Raw genomic sequence first — 18,555 nt, 5'->3', positions numbered from 1 at the left:
GTGCCCAGGTTGAAGAATGCTGTGTATTTGAGGACACCGGGAGCAGTGCTGGGGCCTGCAGGAAAGGCAGAACAATCTGCTCCCTAATCTCCTGATCTCTATCTCACAGACTGATTGTCCCAGAGATGCTGCCAGTTGGTGTAAACACTGGCTCAGCCGGTTGCTGGAATCTCCCAGTGGGGGAAGAGTTAAGGAGGAGATGGATTTGAATGTTGTAATGTTTATTCTGCTCTCACTCTTTCTGCTAATTGGTGCAGACTGAGAGAGAGCAAAGCCTGAACTGGCTGGGAATCTGAGCAACACAAGATGCTGCGCTCCCTGTTCCTGCTGCTGCTCGTTAGCCCACAGTCCTGGCAGTGTAAGCGAGATCTTAGACTGAGACTGTCTGTCCCTCTCCCTCACTGACTGTCCGTCCCTCTCTCTCTGTCTCTCACTGTCTGTCCGTCCCTCTCTCACTCTCTCTCTCACTGACTGTGTCTCTTTATCTCTCTCTCTCTCTCTTACTCTGTTTCTCTCTCACTCTCTCTCTCACTGACTGTGTCTCTTTATCTCTCTCTCTCTCTCTTACTCTGTTTCTCTCTCTCTCTCTCTCTCTCTCTCACTGACTGTGTCTCTTTATCACTCTCTCACTGACTCTGTCTCTCACTCTCTCTCTCACACTGACTCTGTCTCTCTCTCTCTCTCACTGACTGTGTCTCTTTATCTCTCTCTCACTGACTCTGTGTCTCACTCTCTCTCACTGACTCTGTCTCTCTCTCTCACTGACTCTGTCTCTCACTGACTCTCTCTCCGACTCTGTCTCTCTCTCTCTCTCACACTGACTCTGTCTCTCTCTCTCTCTCTATCTATCTCTCTCTCACTATCTCTCTCTCTCTCACTATCTCTCTCACTGACTCTGTCTCTCTCTCTTTCACTGACTGTCTCTCTCTCTTTCACTGACTCTGTCTCTCTCTCTCTCTATCTCTCTCACTATCTCTCTCTCTCTCTCACTGACTCTGTCTCTCTCTCTCTCTCTCTCACTGACTCTGTCTCTCTCTCTCTCTATCTATCTCTCTCTCTCTATCTCTCTTTCTCTCTCTCACTATCTCTCTCTCACTGACTCTGTCTATCTCTCTTTCACTGACTCTGTCTCTGTCTCTCTCTCTCTCTATCTCTCTCTCTCACTATCTCTCTCTCTGTCTCTCTCTCTCACTCACTTCTTCTTTGTCTACAGTTGTGTCTCACAGAACTGCTTCCAGTTTCCTCAGCCGGATCAGACGGGCTAACCATGTCTTTGAGGAGACCAAACAGGGGCACTTGGAGCGAGAATGTGTGGAGGAATCCTGCAGCAGGGAAGAGGCCAGAGAGGTTTTTGAAAACGACCCAGAAACGGTAAAGAATCTCCCCACCCCCGATTCCTAAAGCCAAGGGGTGGAGTTTCTCTCAAACTGATGTCCCTAACCCTGTGATGTGTGTGTAAGAGTGTGTCGGTGTATGTGTGTAAGAGTGTGTCTGTGTGTGTAAAAGTGTGTGTCTGTGTGTGTGTCTGCGTGTGTGTGTCTCTGTGTGTGTGTGTGTCTCTCTATGTATGAGAGAGTGTGATGTGTGTGTTTGATGTGTGTGTAAGAGAGTGTGTCTCTGTGTGTGTGTGTGTGAGAGTGTGTGTGTCTGTGTCTGTGAGAGTGTGTGTCTGTGTGTGTGTGTGTGAGAGTGTGTGTGTCTGTGTGTGTGAGAGTGTGTGTCTGTGTGTGTGTGAGAGTGTGTGTGTCTGTGTGTGTGAGAGTGTGTGTCTGTGTGTGTGTGAGAGTGTGTGTGATGTGTGTATATTTATAAAGTGATGTTCTCCCAGAGATGTGAGACACTCACTAACAGTCCAGCCTTTCAGCCTGGTTTACATAATCTGGGAAAGTTAAAACAACACAAATTCTTTACTTTCACATTTAAACTAAGAGCAAACTGCTGGGTTTGTGCCCAGGAGAATATTAGTAACTCTCCGGCCCCTGTGAGGCTGGGCTCCTGTGTGGGACATAAGGCTTCTTTATTTCCAATCTTGCCTTATATTCCAGGCTGTCTGTGGATTTGTAATTTTTTTGTTGTATAAAATGACCACCTTGGTGATCATTGTGAAATTCACTGAAGGCTGTTACCTTTCAGCGTTTAGTGCGATAGGAGTCACTGTTCCCAGAGACAAGGCCACAAAATAAAGCATCCTTTAAATAAATACCAAGGATAAGTTGACAGGGCGATTTCCCAGAAATTTCATTATTTTATCTGAATGTTTTTGCTTCTTGTTTGTGGTTGTGTCAGCACTTTCAGTGGAAGAATGTCTGATTAAATCCCAGCTAAATCTCTGCCTCTTTATAGCAAATTGTAGCTATCTGTGTTAGACAAACTATAATTTACACAGAGAATAAGGTCACTGAGAGGGAAAGGGCATAGAATTCACTCACTAACATCAGCTCTCAACTCCAAGAGACAACTTTTGAACTTGTTTTCTTTTTAATTCAAATTCTTGATGCTGTTTCATTAACCCAAAGCAGATTTAGCAGAGATGTTGGAAGGGAAGGACAGGAGGAGGCCATTCAGCCCTTTTAGTCTGTTCTGCTCTTCTTCACTGAGATCATGGTTGTATCTCAAACTCCATCGAGCTATAATGCTCTACTGTGGTCTCTTCAGAATCTTATATAAAAGAATTCTCCTGTATAACTCACACCATTCCTATGTGGCTTTCTTCTTCATCCTTGGGACATGGACGTCACTGGCTAGGTCAGCATTTATTGCCCATCCCTAGTTGCCCCTTGAGAAGGTGGTGGTGAGCTGCCTTCTTGAACCGCTGCAGTCCATGTGATGTAGGCACACCCACATTGCTGTTAGGGAGGGAATTCCAGTATTTTGACCCAGTGATAGTGAAGGAACAGCAACACAGAGGGTACAGAGGAGGTTCACCAGGATGTTGCCTGGGATGGACACAGTAAGAAGTCTCACAACACCAGGTTAAAGTCCAAAAGGTTTATTTGGCAGCACGAGCTTTTGGAGCGCTGCCCCTTCATTAGGTGAATGAAGAGTTCAATTCACAAACAGGGTATATATAGACACAAACTCAATTACAAGATAATGATTGGAATGCGAGTCTTAACAGGTAATCAATCAAGTCATAGAGTCACAGAGGTTTACAGCATGGAAACAGGCCCTTCGGCCCAACTTGTCCATGCCACCCTTTTTTTTAAACCCCTAAGCTAATCCCAATTGCCCGCATTTGTCCCATATCCCTCTATACCCATCGTACCCATGTAACTATCTAAATGCTTTTTAAAAGATAAAATTGTACCCGCCTCTACTACTAATCCTGGCAGCTTGTTCCAGACACTCACCACCCTCTGTGTGAAAAAATTGCCCCTCTGGACACTTTTGTATCTCTCCCCTCTCACCTTAAACCTGTGCCCTCTAGTTTTAGACTCCCCTACCTTTGGGAAAAGATATTGACTATCTACCTTGTCTATGCCCCTCATTATTTTATAGACCTCCTTAAGATCACCCCTCAGCCTCCTACGTTCCAGAGAGAAAAGTCCCAGTCTATTCAGCCTCGCCTTATAACTCAATCCATCAAGTCCCGGTAGCATCCTAGTAAATCTTTTCTACACTCTTTCTAGTTTAATAATATCCTTTCTATAATAGGGTGACCAGAATTGCACACAGTATTCCAAGTGTGGCCTTTCCAATGTCTTGTATAACTTCAACAAGACGTCCCAACTCCTGTATTCAATGTTCTGACCGATGAAACCAAGCATGCCGAATGCCTTCTTCACCATTCTGTCCACCTGTGACTCCACTTTCAAGGAACTATGAACATGTACCCCTAGATCTCTTTGTTCTGTAACTCTCCCCAGCGCCCTACCATTAATTGAGTAAGTCCTGCCCTGGTTCAATCTACCAAAATGCATCACCTTGCATTTGTCTAAATTAAACTCCATCTGCCATTCATCAGCCCACTGGCCCAATTGATCAAGATTCTGTTGCAATCGGAGATAACTTTCTTCACTGTCCACTATGCCACCAATCTTGGTGTCATCTGCAAACTTACTAACCATGCCTCCTATATTCTCATCCAAATCATTGATATAAATGACAAATAACAGTGGGCCCAGCACTGATCCCTGAGGCACACCGCTGGTCACAGGCCTCCAGTTTGAAAAACAACCCTCTACAACCACCCTCTGGCTTCTGTCAAGAAGCCAATTTTGTATCCATTTAGATACCTCACTCTGGATCCCGTGAGATTTGACTTTATGCAACAACCTACCATGCGGTACCTTGTCAAAGGCCTTGCTAAAGTCCATGAAGACAACATCAACTGCACTGCCCTCATCTACCTTCTTGGTTACCCCTTCAAAAAATTCAATTAAATTTGTGAGACATGATCTTTACAGGTGCAGACAATGTGAGTGGAGAGAGGGTTAAGCACAGGTTAAAGAGATGTGAATTGTCTCCAGCCAGGACAGTTAGTGAGAGTTTGCAAGCCCAGGCAAGTTGTGGGGGTTACAGATAGTGTGACATGAACCCAAGATCCCGGTTGAGGCCGTCCTCATGTGTGTGGAACTTGGTGCAGACTCGATGGGCTGAATGGCCTTTTCTGCACTGTATGACTATGACTCCATATTTCCAAGTCAGGATGGTGAGTGACTTGGAGGGGAATCTCCAGGTGGAGGTGTTCCCAGGTATCTGCACTTGCCCTTAGGTGTTGGTGAGTTTGGAAGGTGCTGTTGAAACAGGATTAGCGGGTTATTTATTGACCTATCGTTTCTATAATTTATAATTATTATCCTAGCCATATCCTTGCATTATCTGTCTATACCTGGGTGTCCCATCGGAATATTTGACATTGTTTGACTCTATCAATTCTCTGGCAGAATCTATTTTGATTCAAGCTTTCAAACCACAAGGATCTCTAAAGCATTGTGAGACGGTATTAGATGAGAAAAGATTCGTCTCATGTCGGCTATTTAGAAACCTTGATGCCCGTCACTGCTAACAGCACTGTGGGTGGACCTACACCACACAGGGACTGCAGCGGGTTCAAGAAGGCAGCTCACCACCGCCTTCTCAAGGGGCAATTAGGGACGGGCAATAAATACTGCTCTAGCCAATGACACCCACATCCATTGAAATATAAAAGCCCACTTTAGAAGTAATTGCTTAATTGGAAAGTGCCTTGGGAGGTTGTGTAAGGCACTACATAAATGCAGGTTATTTTTGTTTTTTGTACATGGTGAGCTGTGAATGAGAGTGAATGAATCTGTAGAAGGTTGTAGCGTGAGTAATCTCACTGGTTATCCATTATGTGCTGCCCACCACGGGAATCGTCGCGGGTGGGACACCGCGTGCACAGGTCCATTCATCTCGGGTGAGGTTTTCTGGTCTTGAGGCGAGTGTGGTGAGAAAATCCCATTCAGTGTCTTGTGATTCCGGGAATGGATTTATTGGAAAGATCTCATTCTCTTATTGAACTGTTCACATTGTCGAATATTTGATCATCATCCTCGCCACATTTAATGTGATGCCTTTTCTCTCCCACAGAATTACTTTTATCCAAAATACATGGGTAAGTTTACTCTCTATATCAAATAAAGTCTTTGAGAATGTTTCATAAACCCAGTGATTTTTAAGCTGCTGTCAGAGTCTCAAATATTCTCGGAATAACTTCCCACTTTACCTTTACTGAGATTAGTGTTGTGTCTTTCCTATAATCAGCGATCCACATCACTCAGTGTGGAGAGTTACAACTCCTGACCCAAAATTGGAAACATTACCCCATAACAAATGATCAGATCAACTGTAACAGAGTTCGTACAGCACAGAACAGGCCATTCAACCCAACTGCTCTGTGTTAGTGTTCCATACGAGCTTCCTGCCAGCCCTCTCCATCTCACCCTATCAGCATCTCCTTCAATTCCTGCCTCACTCATGTGTTTATCCAGCTTCACCCAAAACGTCTCAATACTATTCACCTCAACCACTCCCTGTGGGAGTCAGTCCCACATTCTCCCCACTCCCTGTGGGAGCGAGTCCCACATTCTCCCCACTCACTGTGGGAGCGAGTCCCACATTCTGCCCACTCTCTGTGGGAGCGAGTTCCACATTCTCCCCACTCCCTGTGGGAGCGAGTTCCACATTCTCCCCACTCCCTGTGGGAATGAGTTCCACATTCTCCCCACTCCCTGTGGGAGCGAGTTCCACATTCTCCCCACTCCCTGTGGGAGCGAGTTCCACATTCTCCCCACTCCCTGTGGGAGCAAGTCCCACATTCTCCCCATTCTCTGGGTAAAGAAATTTCCCTGGATTATTGAGGATTGCGAAGTGATCTGACTGAAAGATGTCAAACCTTGGGGGGACTTGACAGGGTGAACTCTGAGAGCAAGTTTCCCCTGTTGGAGAGACTAGAACCAGGGGACACAGTTCAGAATAATCTAATTTAAGACAGACACCATAAGACACAGGAACAGAAGTAGGCCATTCGGCCCAGCAAGTCTGCTCCACTATTCAATGAGACCGTGACTGATCTGATATAATCCTCAACTCCACTTTCCCGCCTTATCCCCATAACCTCGATTCCCTTACTGAATAAAAATCTGTCTATCTCAGCCTTGAACATACTTAATGACCCAGCCTCTACAGCCCTCTGGGATAAAGATTTCCACCGGTTCACTAACCTCTGAGAGAAGAAATTCCTCCTCACCTGTCTCCAATGGGGAACCCCTTTCTCTGAGAATATGCCCTCTGGTTCTAGACTCTCTCACAAGGGGAAACATCCTCTCAGCGTCGACCCTGTCAATCCCCCTGAGGGGATTTATTGACGTCTCAATAAAGTCACTTCTCATTCTTCTAAACTCCAGATGAGAAGAGGTTTTTTTCTCTCAGAGGGTCATGAGTCTTTGTATCTCTCTTCCCCAGAGAGCGGTGGAGGCAGACTCATTGAATATTTTTAAGGCAGCGATAGATAGATTCTCAACTAACAAGGGGGTTAAAGGTTAACGGGGAGGATGAAATGTGGAGTTGAGGCCACAATCAGATCAGCCATGATCTTATTCAATGGCAGAACAGGCTTGAGGGGCTGAATGGCCTACCCTGCTCCTAAACCCTTTGCTCAAATGTTCATGTCACTAGCTTTGGATTCCCACAAGTTTGAACATCATCTCCACATTGACCCCATCAAACCGGTTTATAAAGATCTCGATCGGGTCCCTCACTCTGATTTCTAAAGAGTCTCAGTCTCTTCAGCCTTTCCCAATTGACAATTCCTTTGGCTCCATTGAGATTTTTCCGTTTACCATTTGGTGTAAAAGCGAAATGAGCCGTAAGGATTGGGAATTTGACGAGTGTGCAGACCGGGTGTCACGTCTCAAACAGAGCTTCATCCAGGGGGTCATTATAGAGCGGTGAGGAAGGATCAGATTCACAATGGAATGTGACCGTGTGGAGGCCGCCACTCGACAGCAATTCACAATATTAATCATTGATTTCCTCAAACATTCCCACACTCTGTGTGGGAGAAAGTGTGGAAAACACTTGTATCATTTCCATATTGAAGAGTTCACAGGTCATTCAGTCAGAACGAGCCAGTTTTAACAGGAATGGAACTGAGTTGGTCAAAACTCAGAGCGCACAGATTTCAAATAATCTGCAGCAGAACCGGGAGAGGGGGACGAGAGGAATGTTTTACACGGAGCGTTGTTGTGATCTGGAAGGAGCTGTTTGAAAGGGCGGTGGAAGCAGATTCGCTGTCCCAAAGTGCGGTGGATGCTGGGACAGTGAGTAAATTTAAGGAGGAGTTGGACAGATTTTTAATTGGTAATGGGTTGCAGGGTTTTGGGGAGAAGAGAGGAAAATGGGGATGAGGAGCATATCAGCCATGATCGAATGGCGGAGCGAACTCGATGGGCCGAATGGCCTAATCCTGTTTCTGTATCTGATGAACTTATGAAGATTCAATGATAACTTTCAAAAAGGAACTGGACAAATACTTGAGAAGGAAAAGCAAATCTCAGAGGGAGTGGGTCTAATTGGATAGATCTTTCAAAGAGCTAACACGGGAACAATGGGCTAAACAGCCTCCTCCAGTGCAGTCAGATTCCATTTCTATCGAGAAACAAATGATGAAAGTGTCAGAATGCTTGTGCCCTTGTGCGTTAGCTCAGAAAAGGCGACTTGACTGGGTAGGGTGATTGGAAATGAGTGGTGAAATGGTGACGACCTTTTTGTGAGACTGCACCTGGAATTGTGTGCGGAGTTTTGGTCTCTTTCCCGAAGGAAGGATATATTTCCCTTGGAAGGAGAGCAGTTTCCCTGGATTGATACTGGGATGATGTGGAGATGGATACTGGGATGTTTGGGTTGTTCTCGGAGTAGAGTTTGAGTAGAGTGATCACTACATAGAACATAGAACATAGGACAGTACAGCACAGAACAGGCCCTTCGGCCCACGATGTTGTGCCGAGCTTTATCTGAAACCAAGATCAAGCTATCCCACTCCCTATCATCCTGGTGTGCTCCATGTGCCTATCCAATAACCGCTTAAATGTTCCTAAAGTGTCTGACTCCACTATCACTGCAGGCAGTCCATTCCACACCCCAACCACTCTATGCGTAAAGAACCTACCTCTGATATCCTTCCTATATCTCCCACCATGAACCCTATAGTTATGCCCCCTTGTAATAGCTCCATCCACCCGAGGAAATAGTATTTGAACGTTCATTCTATCTATCCCCTTCATCATTTTATAAACCTCTATTAAGTCTCCCTTCAGCCTCCTCCGCTCCAGAGAGAACAGCCCTAGCTCCCTCAACCTTTCCTCATAAGACCGACACTCCAAACCAGGCAGCATCCTGGTAAATCTCCTCTGCACTCTTTCCAGCGCTTCCACATCCTTCTTATAGTGAGGTGACCAGAACTGCACACAATATTTCAAATGTGGTCTCACCAAGGTCCTGTACAGTTGCAGCATAACCCCACGGCTCTTAAACTCCAACCCCCTGTTAATAAAAGCTAACACACTATAGGCCTTCTTCACAGCTCTATCCACTTGAGTGGCAACCTTTAGAGATCTGTGGATATGGACCCCAAGATCTCTCTGTTCCTCCACAGTCTTCAGAACCCTACCTTTGACCCTGTAATCCACATTTAAATTAGTCCTACCAAAATGAACCACCTCACATTTATCAGGGTTAAACTCCATTTGCCATTTTTCAGCCCAGCTTTGCATCCTATCTATGTCTCTTTGCAGCCTACAACAGCCCTCCACCTCATCCACTACTCCACCAATCTTGGTGTCATCAGCAAATTTACTGATCCACCCTTCAGCCCCCTCCTCCAAGTCATTTATAAAAATCACTGTTCTCTAAAGTTGAGAAGGATGAGAGGTGATCTCATTGGACTGATGGGAATTCGAAGAGGAGTTGACAGGATAGATGCAGAGAAGTCTGTTTCCTCTGACTGGGGAATTCTAGCACATGGGGACACAATCCCAGGATAAGGGATCAATCATTCCGGACAGAGATGAGGGGAAATTTCATTTCGGAGAGGGTTGTGAATCTTTGACATTCTCTACACCTCAAAGTCTGGATGTTTGGTCACTGAAGCAGAGATTGCAAGTTATTTTGGCACTGAAGGAATCGAAGGATGTGGGAACAGAGCAGGAAAGTGGAGTTCAGGAAGAAGTTCAGGTGTGCCGCAGGGATCAGTGCTTGGTCCTCTGCTCTTTGTGATTTTTATTAATGACTTAGAGGAGGGGGCTGAAGGGTGGATCAGTAAATTTGCTGATGACACCAAGATTGGTGGAGTAGTGGATGAGGTGGAGGGCTGTTGTAGGCTGCAAAGAGACATAGATAGGATGCAAAGCTGGGCTGAAAAATGGCAAATGGAGTTTAACCCTGATAAATGTGAGGTGATTCATTTTGGTAGGACTAATTTAAATGTGGATTACAGGGTCAAAGGTAGGGTTCTGAAGACTGTGGAGGAACAGAGAGATCTTGGGGTCCATATCCACAGATCTCTAAAGGTTGCCACTCAAGTGGATAGAGCTGTGAAGAAGGCCTATAGTGTGTTAGCTTTTATTAACAGGGGGTTGGAGTTTAAGAGCCGTGGGGTTATGCTGCAACTGTACAGGACCTTGGTGAGACCACATTTGGAATATTGTGTGCAGTTCTGGTCACCTCACTATAAGAAGGATGTGGAAGCGCTGGAAAGAGTGCAGAGGAGATTTACCAGGATGCTGCCTGGTTTGGAGGGTAGGTCATATGAGGAAAGGTTGAGGGAGCTAGGGCTGTTCTCTCTGGAGCGGAGGAGGCTGAGGGGAGACTTAATAGAGGTGTATAAAATGATGAAGGGGATAGATAGAGTGAACGTTCAAAGACTATTTCCTCGGGTGGATGGAGCTATTACAAGGGGGCATAACTATAGGGTTCGTGGTGGGAGATACAGGACGGATATCAGAGGTAGGTTCTTTACGCAGAGAGTGGTTGGGGTGTGGAATGGACTGCCTGCAGTGATAGTGGAGTCAGACACTTTAGAAACATTTAAGCGGTTATTGGATAGGCACATGGAGCACAGGATGATAGGGAGTGGGATAGCTTGATCTTGGTTTCAGATAAAGCTCGGCACAACATCGTGGGCCGAAGGGCTTGTTCTGTGCTGTACTGTTCTATATCTATAAGAGGAGCCAATGATCCAATTGAATGATGCACGAGATACACACAGACAAAGAGATCTAGGGGTACAGGTTCATAACTCCTTGAAAGTGGAGTCACAGGTGGGCAGAGTGGTGAAGAAAGCATTCGGCATGCTTGGTTTCATTGGTCAGAACATTGAATACAGGAGTTGGGATGTCTTGTTAAAGTTGTACAAGACATTGGTACGGCCACACTTGGAATACTGTGTACAGTTCTGGTCACCCTATTATAGAAAGGATATTATTAAACTAGAAAGAGTGCAGAAAAGATTTACTAGGATGCTACTGGGACTTGATGGTTTGAGTTATGAGGAGAGGCTGGATAGACTGGGACTTTTGTCTCTGGAGCATAGGAGGCTGAGGGGTGATCTTATAGAGGTCTATAAAATAATGAGGGGCATAGATCAGCGAGATAGTCAATATCTTTTCCCAAAGGCAGGGGAGTCTAAAACTAGAGGGCATAGGTTTAAGGTGAGAGGGGAGAGATACAAAAGGGTCCAGAGGGGCAATTTTTTCACACAGAGGGTGGTGAGTGTCTGGAACAAGTTGCCAGAGGTAGTAGTAGAGGCGGGTACAATCTTATCTTTTAAAAAGTGTTTAGACAGTTACATGGGTACGATGGGTATAGAGGGATAGAACATAGAACATAGAACATAGAAAGCCACAGCACAAACAGGCCCTTCGGCCCACAAGTTGCGCCGATCACATCCCCACCTCTAGGCCTATCTATAGCCCTCAATCCCATTAAATCCCATGTACTCATCCAGAAGTCTCTTAAAAGACCCCAACGAGTTTGCCTCCACCACCACCGACGTCAGCCGATTCCACTCACCCACCACCCTCTGAGTGAAAAACTTACCCCTGACATCTCCTCTGTACCTACCCCCCAGCACCTTAAACCTGTGTCCTCTCGTAGCAACCATTTCAGCCCTTGGAAATAGCCTCTGAGAGTCTACCCTATCCAGACCTCTCAACATCTTGTAAACCTCTATCAGGTCACCTCTCATCCTTCGTCTCTCCAGGGAGAAGAGACCAAGCTCCCTCAACCTATCCTCATAAGGCATGCCCCCCAATCCAGGCAACATCCTTGTAAATCTCCTCTGCACCCTTTCAATGGCTTCAACATCTTTCCTGTAATGAGGTGACCAGAACTGCGCGCAGTGCTCCAAGTGGGGTCTAACCAGGCTCCAATAAAGCTGCAGCATTATCTCCCGACTCCTAAACTCAATCCCTCGATTAATGAAGGCCAGTACGCCGTACGCCTTCTTGACCGCATCCTCCACCTGCGAGGCCGATTTAAGAGTCCTATGGACCCGGACCCCAAGGTCCTTCTGATCCTCTACACTGCTAAGAATGGTACCCTTCATATTATACTGCTGCTTCATCCCATTGGATCTGCCAAAATGGATCACCACACACTTATCCGGGTTGAAGTCCATCTGCCACTTCTCCGCCCAGTCTTGCATTCTATCTATGTCTCGCTGCAACTTCTGACATCCCTCCAAACTATCCACAACACCACCTACCTTGGTGTCGTCAGCAAACTTACCAACCCATCCCTCCACTTCCTCATCCAGGTCATTTATGAAAATGACAAACAGCAAGGGTCCCAGAACAGATCCCTGGGGCACTCCACTGGTCACTGACCTCCATGCAGAGAAAGACCCCTCCACAGCCACTCTCTGCCTTCTGCAGGCAAGCCAGTTCTGGATCCACAAGGCAACAGCCCCTTGGATCCCATGCCCTCTCACTTTCTCAAGAAGTCTTGCATGGGGGACCTTATCGAATGCCTTGCTGAAGTCCATATAGACCACATCCACCGCTCTTCCTTCGTCAATGTGTTTGGTCACATTTTCAAAGAACTCAACCAGGCTCGTAAGGCACGACCTGCCCTTGACAAAGCCGTGCTGACTACTTTTGATCATACTAAACTTCTCTAGATGATCATAAATCCTGTCTCTCAGGATCCTCTCCATCAACTTACCAACCACTGAGGTTAGACTCACCGGTCGGTAATTTCCCGGGCTGTCCCTGTTCCCTTTCTTGAATATAGGGACCACATCTGCAATCCTCCAATCCTCCGGAACCTCTCCCGTCTCCATCGACGATGCAAAGATCATCGCCAAAGGCTCCGCAATCTCCTCCCTCGTCTCCCACAGTAACCTGGGGTACATCCCATCCGGTCCCGGCGACTTACCAACCTTGATGCCATTCAATAGTTCCAACACATCCTCTTTCTTTATGTCCACATGCTCGATCCTTTCTGTCCACTGCAAACCAGCAGTACAACCACCCAGATCCCTTTCCACCGTGAATACCGAGGTAAAGTATTCATTAAGCAGCTCCGCCATTTCTAACGGTTCCGCACAAACTTTTCCCCCTTCACCTTTTAAGGGTCCTATGCCTTCACATCTCATCCTTTTACTCTTGACATATTTGTAGAAAGCCTTGGGATTCTCCTTAATCTTACCCGCCAAGGCCTTCTCATGACCCCTTCTCGCTCTCCTAATTTCCTTCTTAAGCTCCTTCCTACATCCCGTATACTCCTCTAAATCCTTAACACCTCCTAGCTCTCTGAACCTTCTGTACGCCTCTCTTTTCTTATTCACCAGGTTCATCACAACCTTCGTGCACCACGGTTCCCGTACCCTACCAACACCCCCCTGTCTCATCGGAACGTTGTCATGCAGAGCTCCAGACAAACATTCCTTGAAAATCCTCCACTTTCCTCCGGTACTTTTCCCCAAGAATGCCTCCTTCCAATTTACCCGTCTAATTTCCTCCCTGATGACACTGTATTTCCCTTTACTCCAGAGAAACACTTTCCTAGTCTGCCTGATCCTATCTCTTTCCAATGCTATCGTGAAGGAGATAGAATTATGATCGCTATCCCCAAGATGCTATCCCCAATATGGGCCAAGTGAGGGCAATTGGGATTAGCTTAGGGGTAAGAAAAAAAGGGTGGCATGGACAAGTTGGGCCGAAGGGCCTGTTTCCATGCTGTAAACCTCAATCTAAGCGGAGCTGCTAAAACACGGCATGATTTCCTGAAGTGTGACTCTGCACTGAGTGTGAACATGCTTTGACAATCAGCATAGGAATGAAATGTTATCCAAGTAAAACCACTCAATCTCATGATTTGGACTCCGATTGGACTAAATCCTGAGGGTGAGGATTCCCTCGACAGTCCCAGTATTTAACTGAGGAATATTTAGTATTGGAGCGAGGTATTGTTAGAGGCTGTGTAATGATTCAGTGTGGAGAGTTTTAAACATAGTTCTCATCTGAGTGGAGAAAGTGACAGAGCAAAGGGAAAATGATTCATTGTGATTAGCATTGTGTTATTCTGTTTATTCAGATGTTCGATGTTTTTTACACAGATTGTCTGAGGAAATATGGACCTGTCGGTAGGAACAAGCCTGACCTTGTGACATGTATTCACAGTAAGTTACCGAACGTAACGAAGCTCCACAAAATCGCAGGGCGGGGATTTCAGTTACTCTCAGCGTCGGAGCGGCAAAGATTCATAAGATAAACGTCTGAGTCATTGCAGCACTCCCTCAGTACTGACCCGCTGACAGTGCGGCACTCCCTCAGTACTGACCCTCTGACAGTGCGGCACTCCCTCAGTACTGACCCTCTGACAGTGCGGCACTCCCTCAGTACTGACCCCCTGACAGTGCGGCGCTCCCTCAGCACTGACTCTCTGACAGTGCGGCACTCCCTCAGTACTGACCCTCTGACAGTGCGGCACTCCCTCAGTACTGACCCTCTGACAGTGCGGCGCTCCCTCAGCACTGACTCTCTGACAGTGCGGCACTCCCTCAGTACTGACCCTCTGACAGTGCGGCGCTCCCTCAGCACTGACTCTCTGACAGTGCGGCACTCCCTCAGTACTGACCCTCTGACAGTGCGGCACTCCCTCAGTACTGACCCTCTGACAGTGCGGCACTCCCTCAGCACTGACCCTCTGACAGTGCGGCACTCCCTCAGTACTGACCCTCTGACAGTGCGGCACTCCCTCAGTACTGACCCTCTGACAGTGCGGCACTCCCTCAGTACTGACCCTCTGACAGTGCGGCACTCCCTCAGTACTGACCCTCTGACAGTGCGGCACTCCCTCAGTACTGACCCTCTGACAATGCGGCACTCCCTCAGCACTGACCCTCTGACAGTGCGGCACTCCCTCAGCACTGACCCTCTGACAGTGCGGCACTCCCTCAGCACTGACCCTCTGACAGTGCGGCACTCCCTCAGTACTGACCCTCTGACAGTGCGGCACTCCCTCAGTACTGACCCTCTGACAGTGCGGCGCTCCCTCAGCACTGACTCTCTGACAGTGCGGCACTCCCTCAGTACTGACCCTCTGACAGTGCGGCGCTCCCTCAGCACTGACTCTCTGACAGTGCGGCACTCCCTCAGTACTGACCCTCTGACAGTGCGGCACTCCCTCAGTACTGACCCTCTGACAGTGCGGCACTCCCTCAGCACTGACCCTCTGACAGTGCGGCACTCCCTCAGTACTGACCCTCTGACAGTGCGGCACTCCCTCAGTACTGACCCTCTGACAGTGCGGCACTCCCTCAGTACTGACCCTCTGACAGTGCGGCACTCCCTCAGTACTGACCCTCTGACAGTGCGGCACTCCCTCAGTACTGACCCTCTGACAATGCGGCACTCCCTCAGCACTGACCCTCTGACAGTGCGGCACTCCCTCAGCACTGACCCTCTGACAGTGCGGCACTCCCTCAGCACTGACCCTCTGACAGTGCGGCACTCCCTCAGCACTGACCCTCTGACATTGCAGCACTCCCTCAGTATTGACCCTCTGACAGTGCAGCACTCCCTCAGTACTGACCCTCTGACAGTGCGGCACTCCCTCAGCACTGACCCTCTGACAGTGCGGCACTCCCTCAGTACTGACCCTCTGACAGTGCGGCACTCCCTCAGCACTGACCCTCTGACAGTGCGGCACTCCCTCAGTACTGACCCTCTGACAGTGCAGCTCTCCCTCAGTACTGACCCTCTGACAGTGCGGCACTCCCTCAGCACTGACCCTCTGACAGTGCGGCACTCCCTCAGCACTGACCCTCTGACAGTGCAGCACTCCCTCAGTACTGACCCTCTGACAGTGCAGCACTCCCTCAGTACTGACCCTCTGACAGTGCGGCACTCCCTCAGCACTGACCCTCTGACAGTGCAGCACTCCCTCAGTACTGACCCTCTGACAGTGCAGCACTCCCTCAGTACTGACCCTCTGACGGTGCGGCACTCCCTCAGTACTGACCCTCTGACAGTGCGGCACTCCCTCAGTACTGACCCTCTGACAGTGCGGCACTCCCTCAGTACTGACCCTCTGACAGTGCAGCACTCCCTCAGCACTGACCCTCTGACAGTGCGGCACTCCCTCAGTACTGACCCTCTGACAGTGCGGCACTCCCTCAGCACTGACCCTCTGACAGTGCGGCACTCCCTCAGTACTGACCCTCTGACAGTGCGGCACTCCCTCAGCACTGACCCTCTGACAGTGCAGCACTCCCTCAGTACTGACCTTCTGACAGTGCGGCACTCCCTCAGTACTGACCCTCTGACAGTGCAGCACTCCCTCAGTACTGACCCTCTGACAGTGCGGCACTCCCTCAGTACTGACCCTCTGACAGTGCAGCACTCCCTCAGTACTGACCCTCTGACAGTGCGGCACTCCCTCAGCACTGACCCTCTGACAGTGCGGCACTCCCTCAGCACTGACCCTCTGACAGTGCAGCACTCCCTCAGTACTGACCCTCTGACAGTGCGGCACTCCCTCAGTACTGACCCTCTGACAGTGCAGCACTCCCTCAGTACTGACTCTCTGACAGTGCGGCACTCCCTCAGTACTGACCCTCTGACAGTGTGGCAGTCCCTCAGTACTGACCCTCTGACAGTGCGGCACTCCCTCAGTACTGACCCTCTGACAGTGCGGCACTCCCTCAGTACTGACCCTCTGACAGTGCGGCACTCCCTCAGTACTGACCCTGTGACAGTGCGGCACTCCCTCAGTACTGACCCTCTGACAGTGCAGCACTCCCTCAGTACTGACCCTCTGACAGTGCGGCACTCCCTCAGCACTGACCCTCTGACAGTGCGGCACTCCCTCAGCACTGACCCTCTGACAGTGCAGCACTCCCTCAGTACTGACCCTCTGACAGTGCAGCACTCCCTCAGTACTGACTCTCTGACAGTGCGGCACTCCCTCAGTACTGACCCTCTGACAGTGCGGCACTCCCTCAGTACTGACCCTCTGACAGTGCGGCACTCCCTCAGCACTGACCCTCTGACAGTGCGGCACTCCCTCAGTACTGACCCTCTGACAGTGCGGCACTCCCTCACTACTGACCCTCTGACAGTGTGGCACTCCCTCAGTACTGACCCTCTGACAGTGTGGCACTCCCTCAGTACTGACCCTCTGACAGTGTGGCACTCCCTCAGTACTGACCCTCTGACAGTGCGGCACTCCCTCAGTACTGACCCTCTGACAGTGCGGCACTCCCTCAGTACTGACTCTCTGACAGTGCGGCACTCCCTCAGTACTGACCCTCTGACAGTGCGGCACTCCCTCAGTACTGACCCTCTGACAGTGCGGCACTCCCTCAGTACTGACCCTCTGACAGTGCGGCACTCCCTCAGTACTGACCCTCTGACAGTGCGGCACTCCCTCAGTACTGACCCTCTGACAGTGCGGCACTCCCTCAGTACTGACCCTCTGACAGTGCGGCACTCCCTCAGTACTGACCCTCTGACAGTGCGGCACTCCCTCAGTACTGACCCTCTGACAGTGCGGCACTCCCTCAGTACTGACCCTCTGACAATGCAGCACTCCCTCAGCACTGACCCTCTGACAGTGCGGCACTCCCTCAGTACTGACCCTCTGACAATGCAGCACTCCCTCAGCACTGACCCTCTGACAGTGCGGCACTCCTTCAGTACTGACCCTCTGACAATGCAGCACTCCCTCAGCACTGACCCTCTGACAGTGCCGCACTCCCTCAGTACTGACCCTCTGACAGTGCGGCACTCACTCAGTACTGACCCTCTGACAGTGCGGCACTCCCTCAGCACTGACCCTCTGACAGTGCGGCACTCCCTCAGCACTGACCCTCTGACAGTGCGGCACTCCCTCAGTACTGACCCTCTGACAGTGCGGCACTCCCTCAGTACTGACCCTCTGACAGTGCGGCACTCCCTCAGTACTGACCCTCTGACAGTGCGGCACTCCCTCAGTACTGACCCTCTGACAGTGCGGCACTCCCTCAGTACTGACCCTCTGACAGTGCGGCACTCCCTCAGTACTGACCCTCTGACAGTGCGGCACTCCCTCAGTACTGACCCTCTGACAGTGCGGCACTCCCTCAGCACTGTGTTCTGTCCAGTGATCTGGGTGAGGCGCGATGGGCTCGTGGTAAATGCTGCATTTTTTATGTCTTTTCATCATCAGTTCCCAGAACCCATGTCCTTTGACATCACCCTGCCTCCCATGTTTTCCAATCCTGTGATTGTTTTCCAAAATGTAATTGGGAAGTGCAGAGGAAGCAATAGAAAATGTGAAGTTTAACACTGACTGAAGCTGCTTTGATCGGGAAACGGGTTGTGACTGAATTCTCCAGCACTGTAATCATCCCATCGCAAACACGGTACATCCTCTCTTTCTCACTCTCTGCTTGGGTTACAGATATCCCGAATCAGTGTTCCCCGCTGCCGTGTAATCTCGCCGGATACAGAACATGTGAGGATGGGCAGGGAGCTTTCCAATGTATCTGTAAATCAGGCTGGAAAGGCACTATCTGCGAGCGAGGTAGAGTATTTGTGGTATTCTGAC

General features: G+C 49.1%; 1 protein-coding gene across 1 annotated transcript in view; it reads left to right on the top strand.

Annotated features, from left to right (window-relative positions):
- Positions 1 to 237: 237 nt before the first annotated feature.
- The window catches only part of LOC144499487 (growth arrest-specific protein 6-like), a 48,606-nt gene continuing 30,288 nt past the window's right edge, over positions 238 to 18,555 (top strand). The window contains exons 1-5 of the mRNA XM_078221478.1: positions 238 to 358; positions 1,214 to 1,371; positions 5,554 to 5,578; positions 14,081 to 14,143; positions 18,409 to 18,531. Of these exons, the coding sequence (XP_078077604.1) occupies positions 307 to 358; positions 1,214 to 1,371; positions 5,554 to 5,578; positions 14,081 to 14,143; positions 18,409 to 18,531 (421 nt within the window). The 5' untranslated portion in view covers positions 238 to 306. The remainder of the gene's footprint in view (positions 359 to 1,213; positions 1,372 to 5,553; positions 5,579 to 14,080; positions 14,144 to 18,408; positions 18,532 to 18,555) is intronic.

The sequence above is a fragment of the Mustelus asterias genome, chromosome 10 (genome assembly GCF_964213995.1).
Source record: "Mustelus asterias chromosome 10, sMusAst1.hap1.1, whole genome shotgun sequence".
NCBI classification, from domain to species: Eukaryota; Metazoa; Chordata; class Chondrichthyes; order Carcharhiniformes; family Triakidae; genus Mustelus; species Mustelus asterias.
Note: the sequence above shows the minus strand (reverse complement) of the source record. Positions and strands in the feature narration are given on the sequence as shown.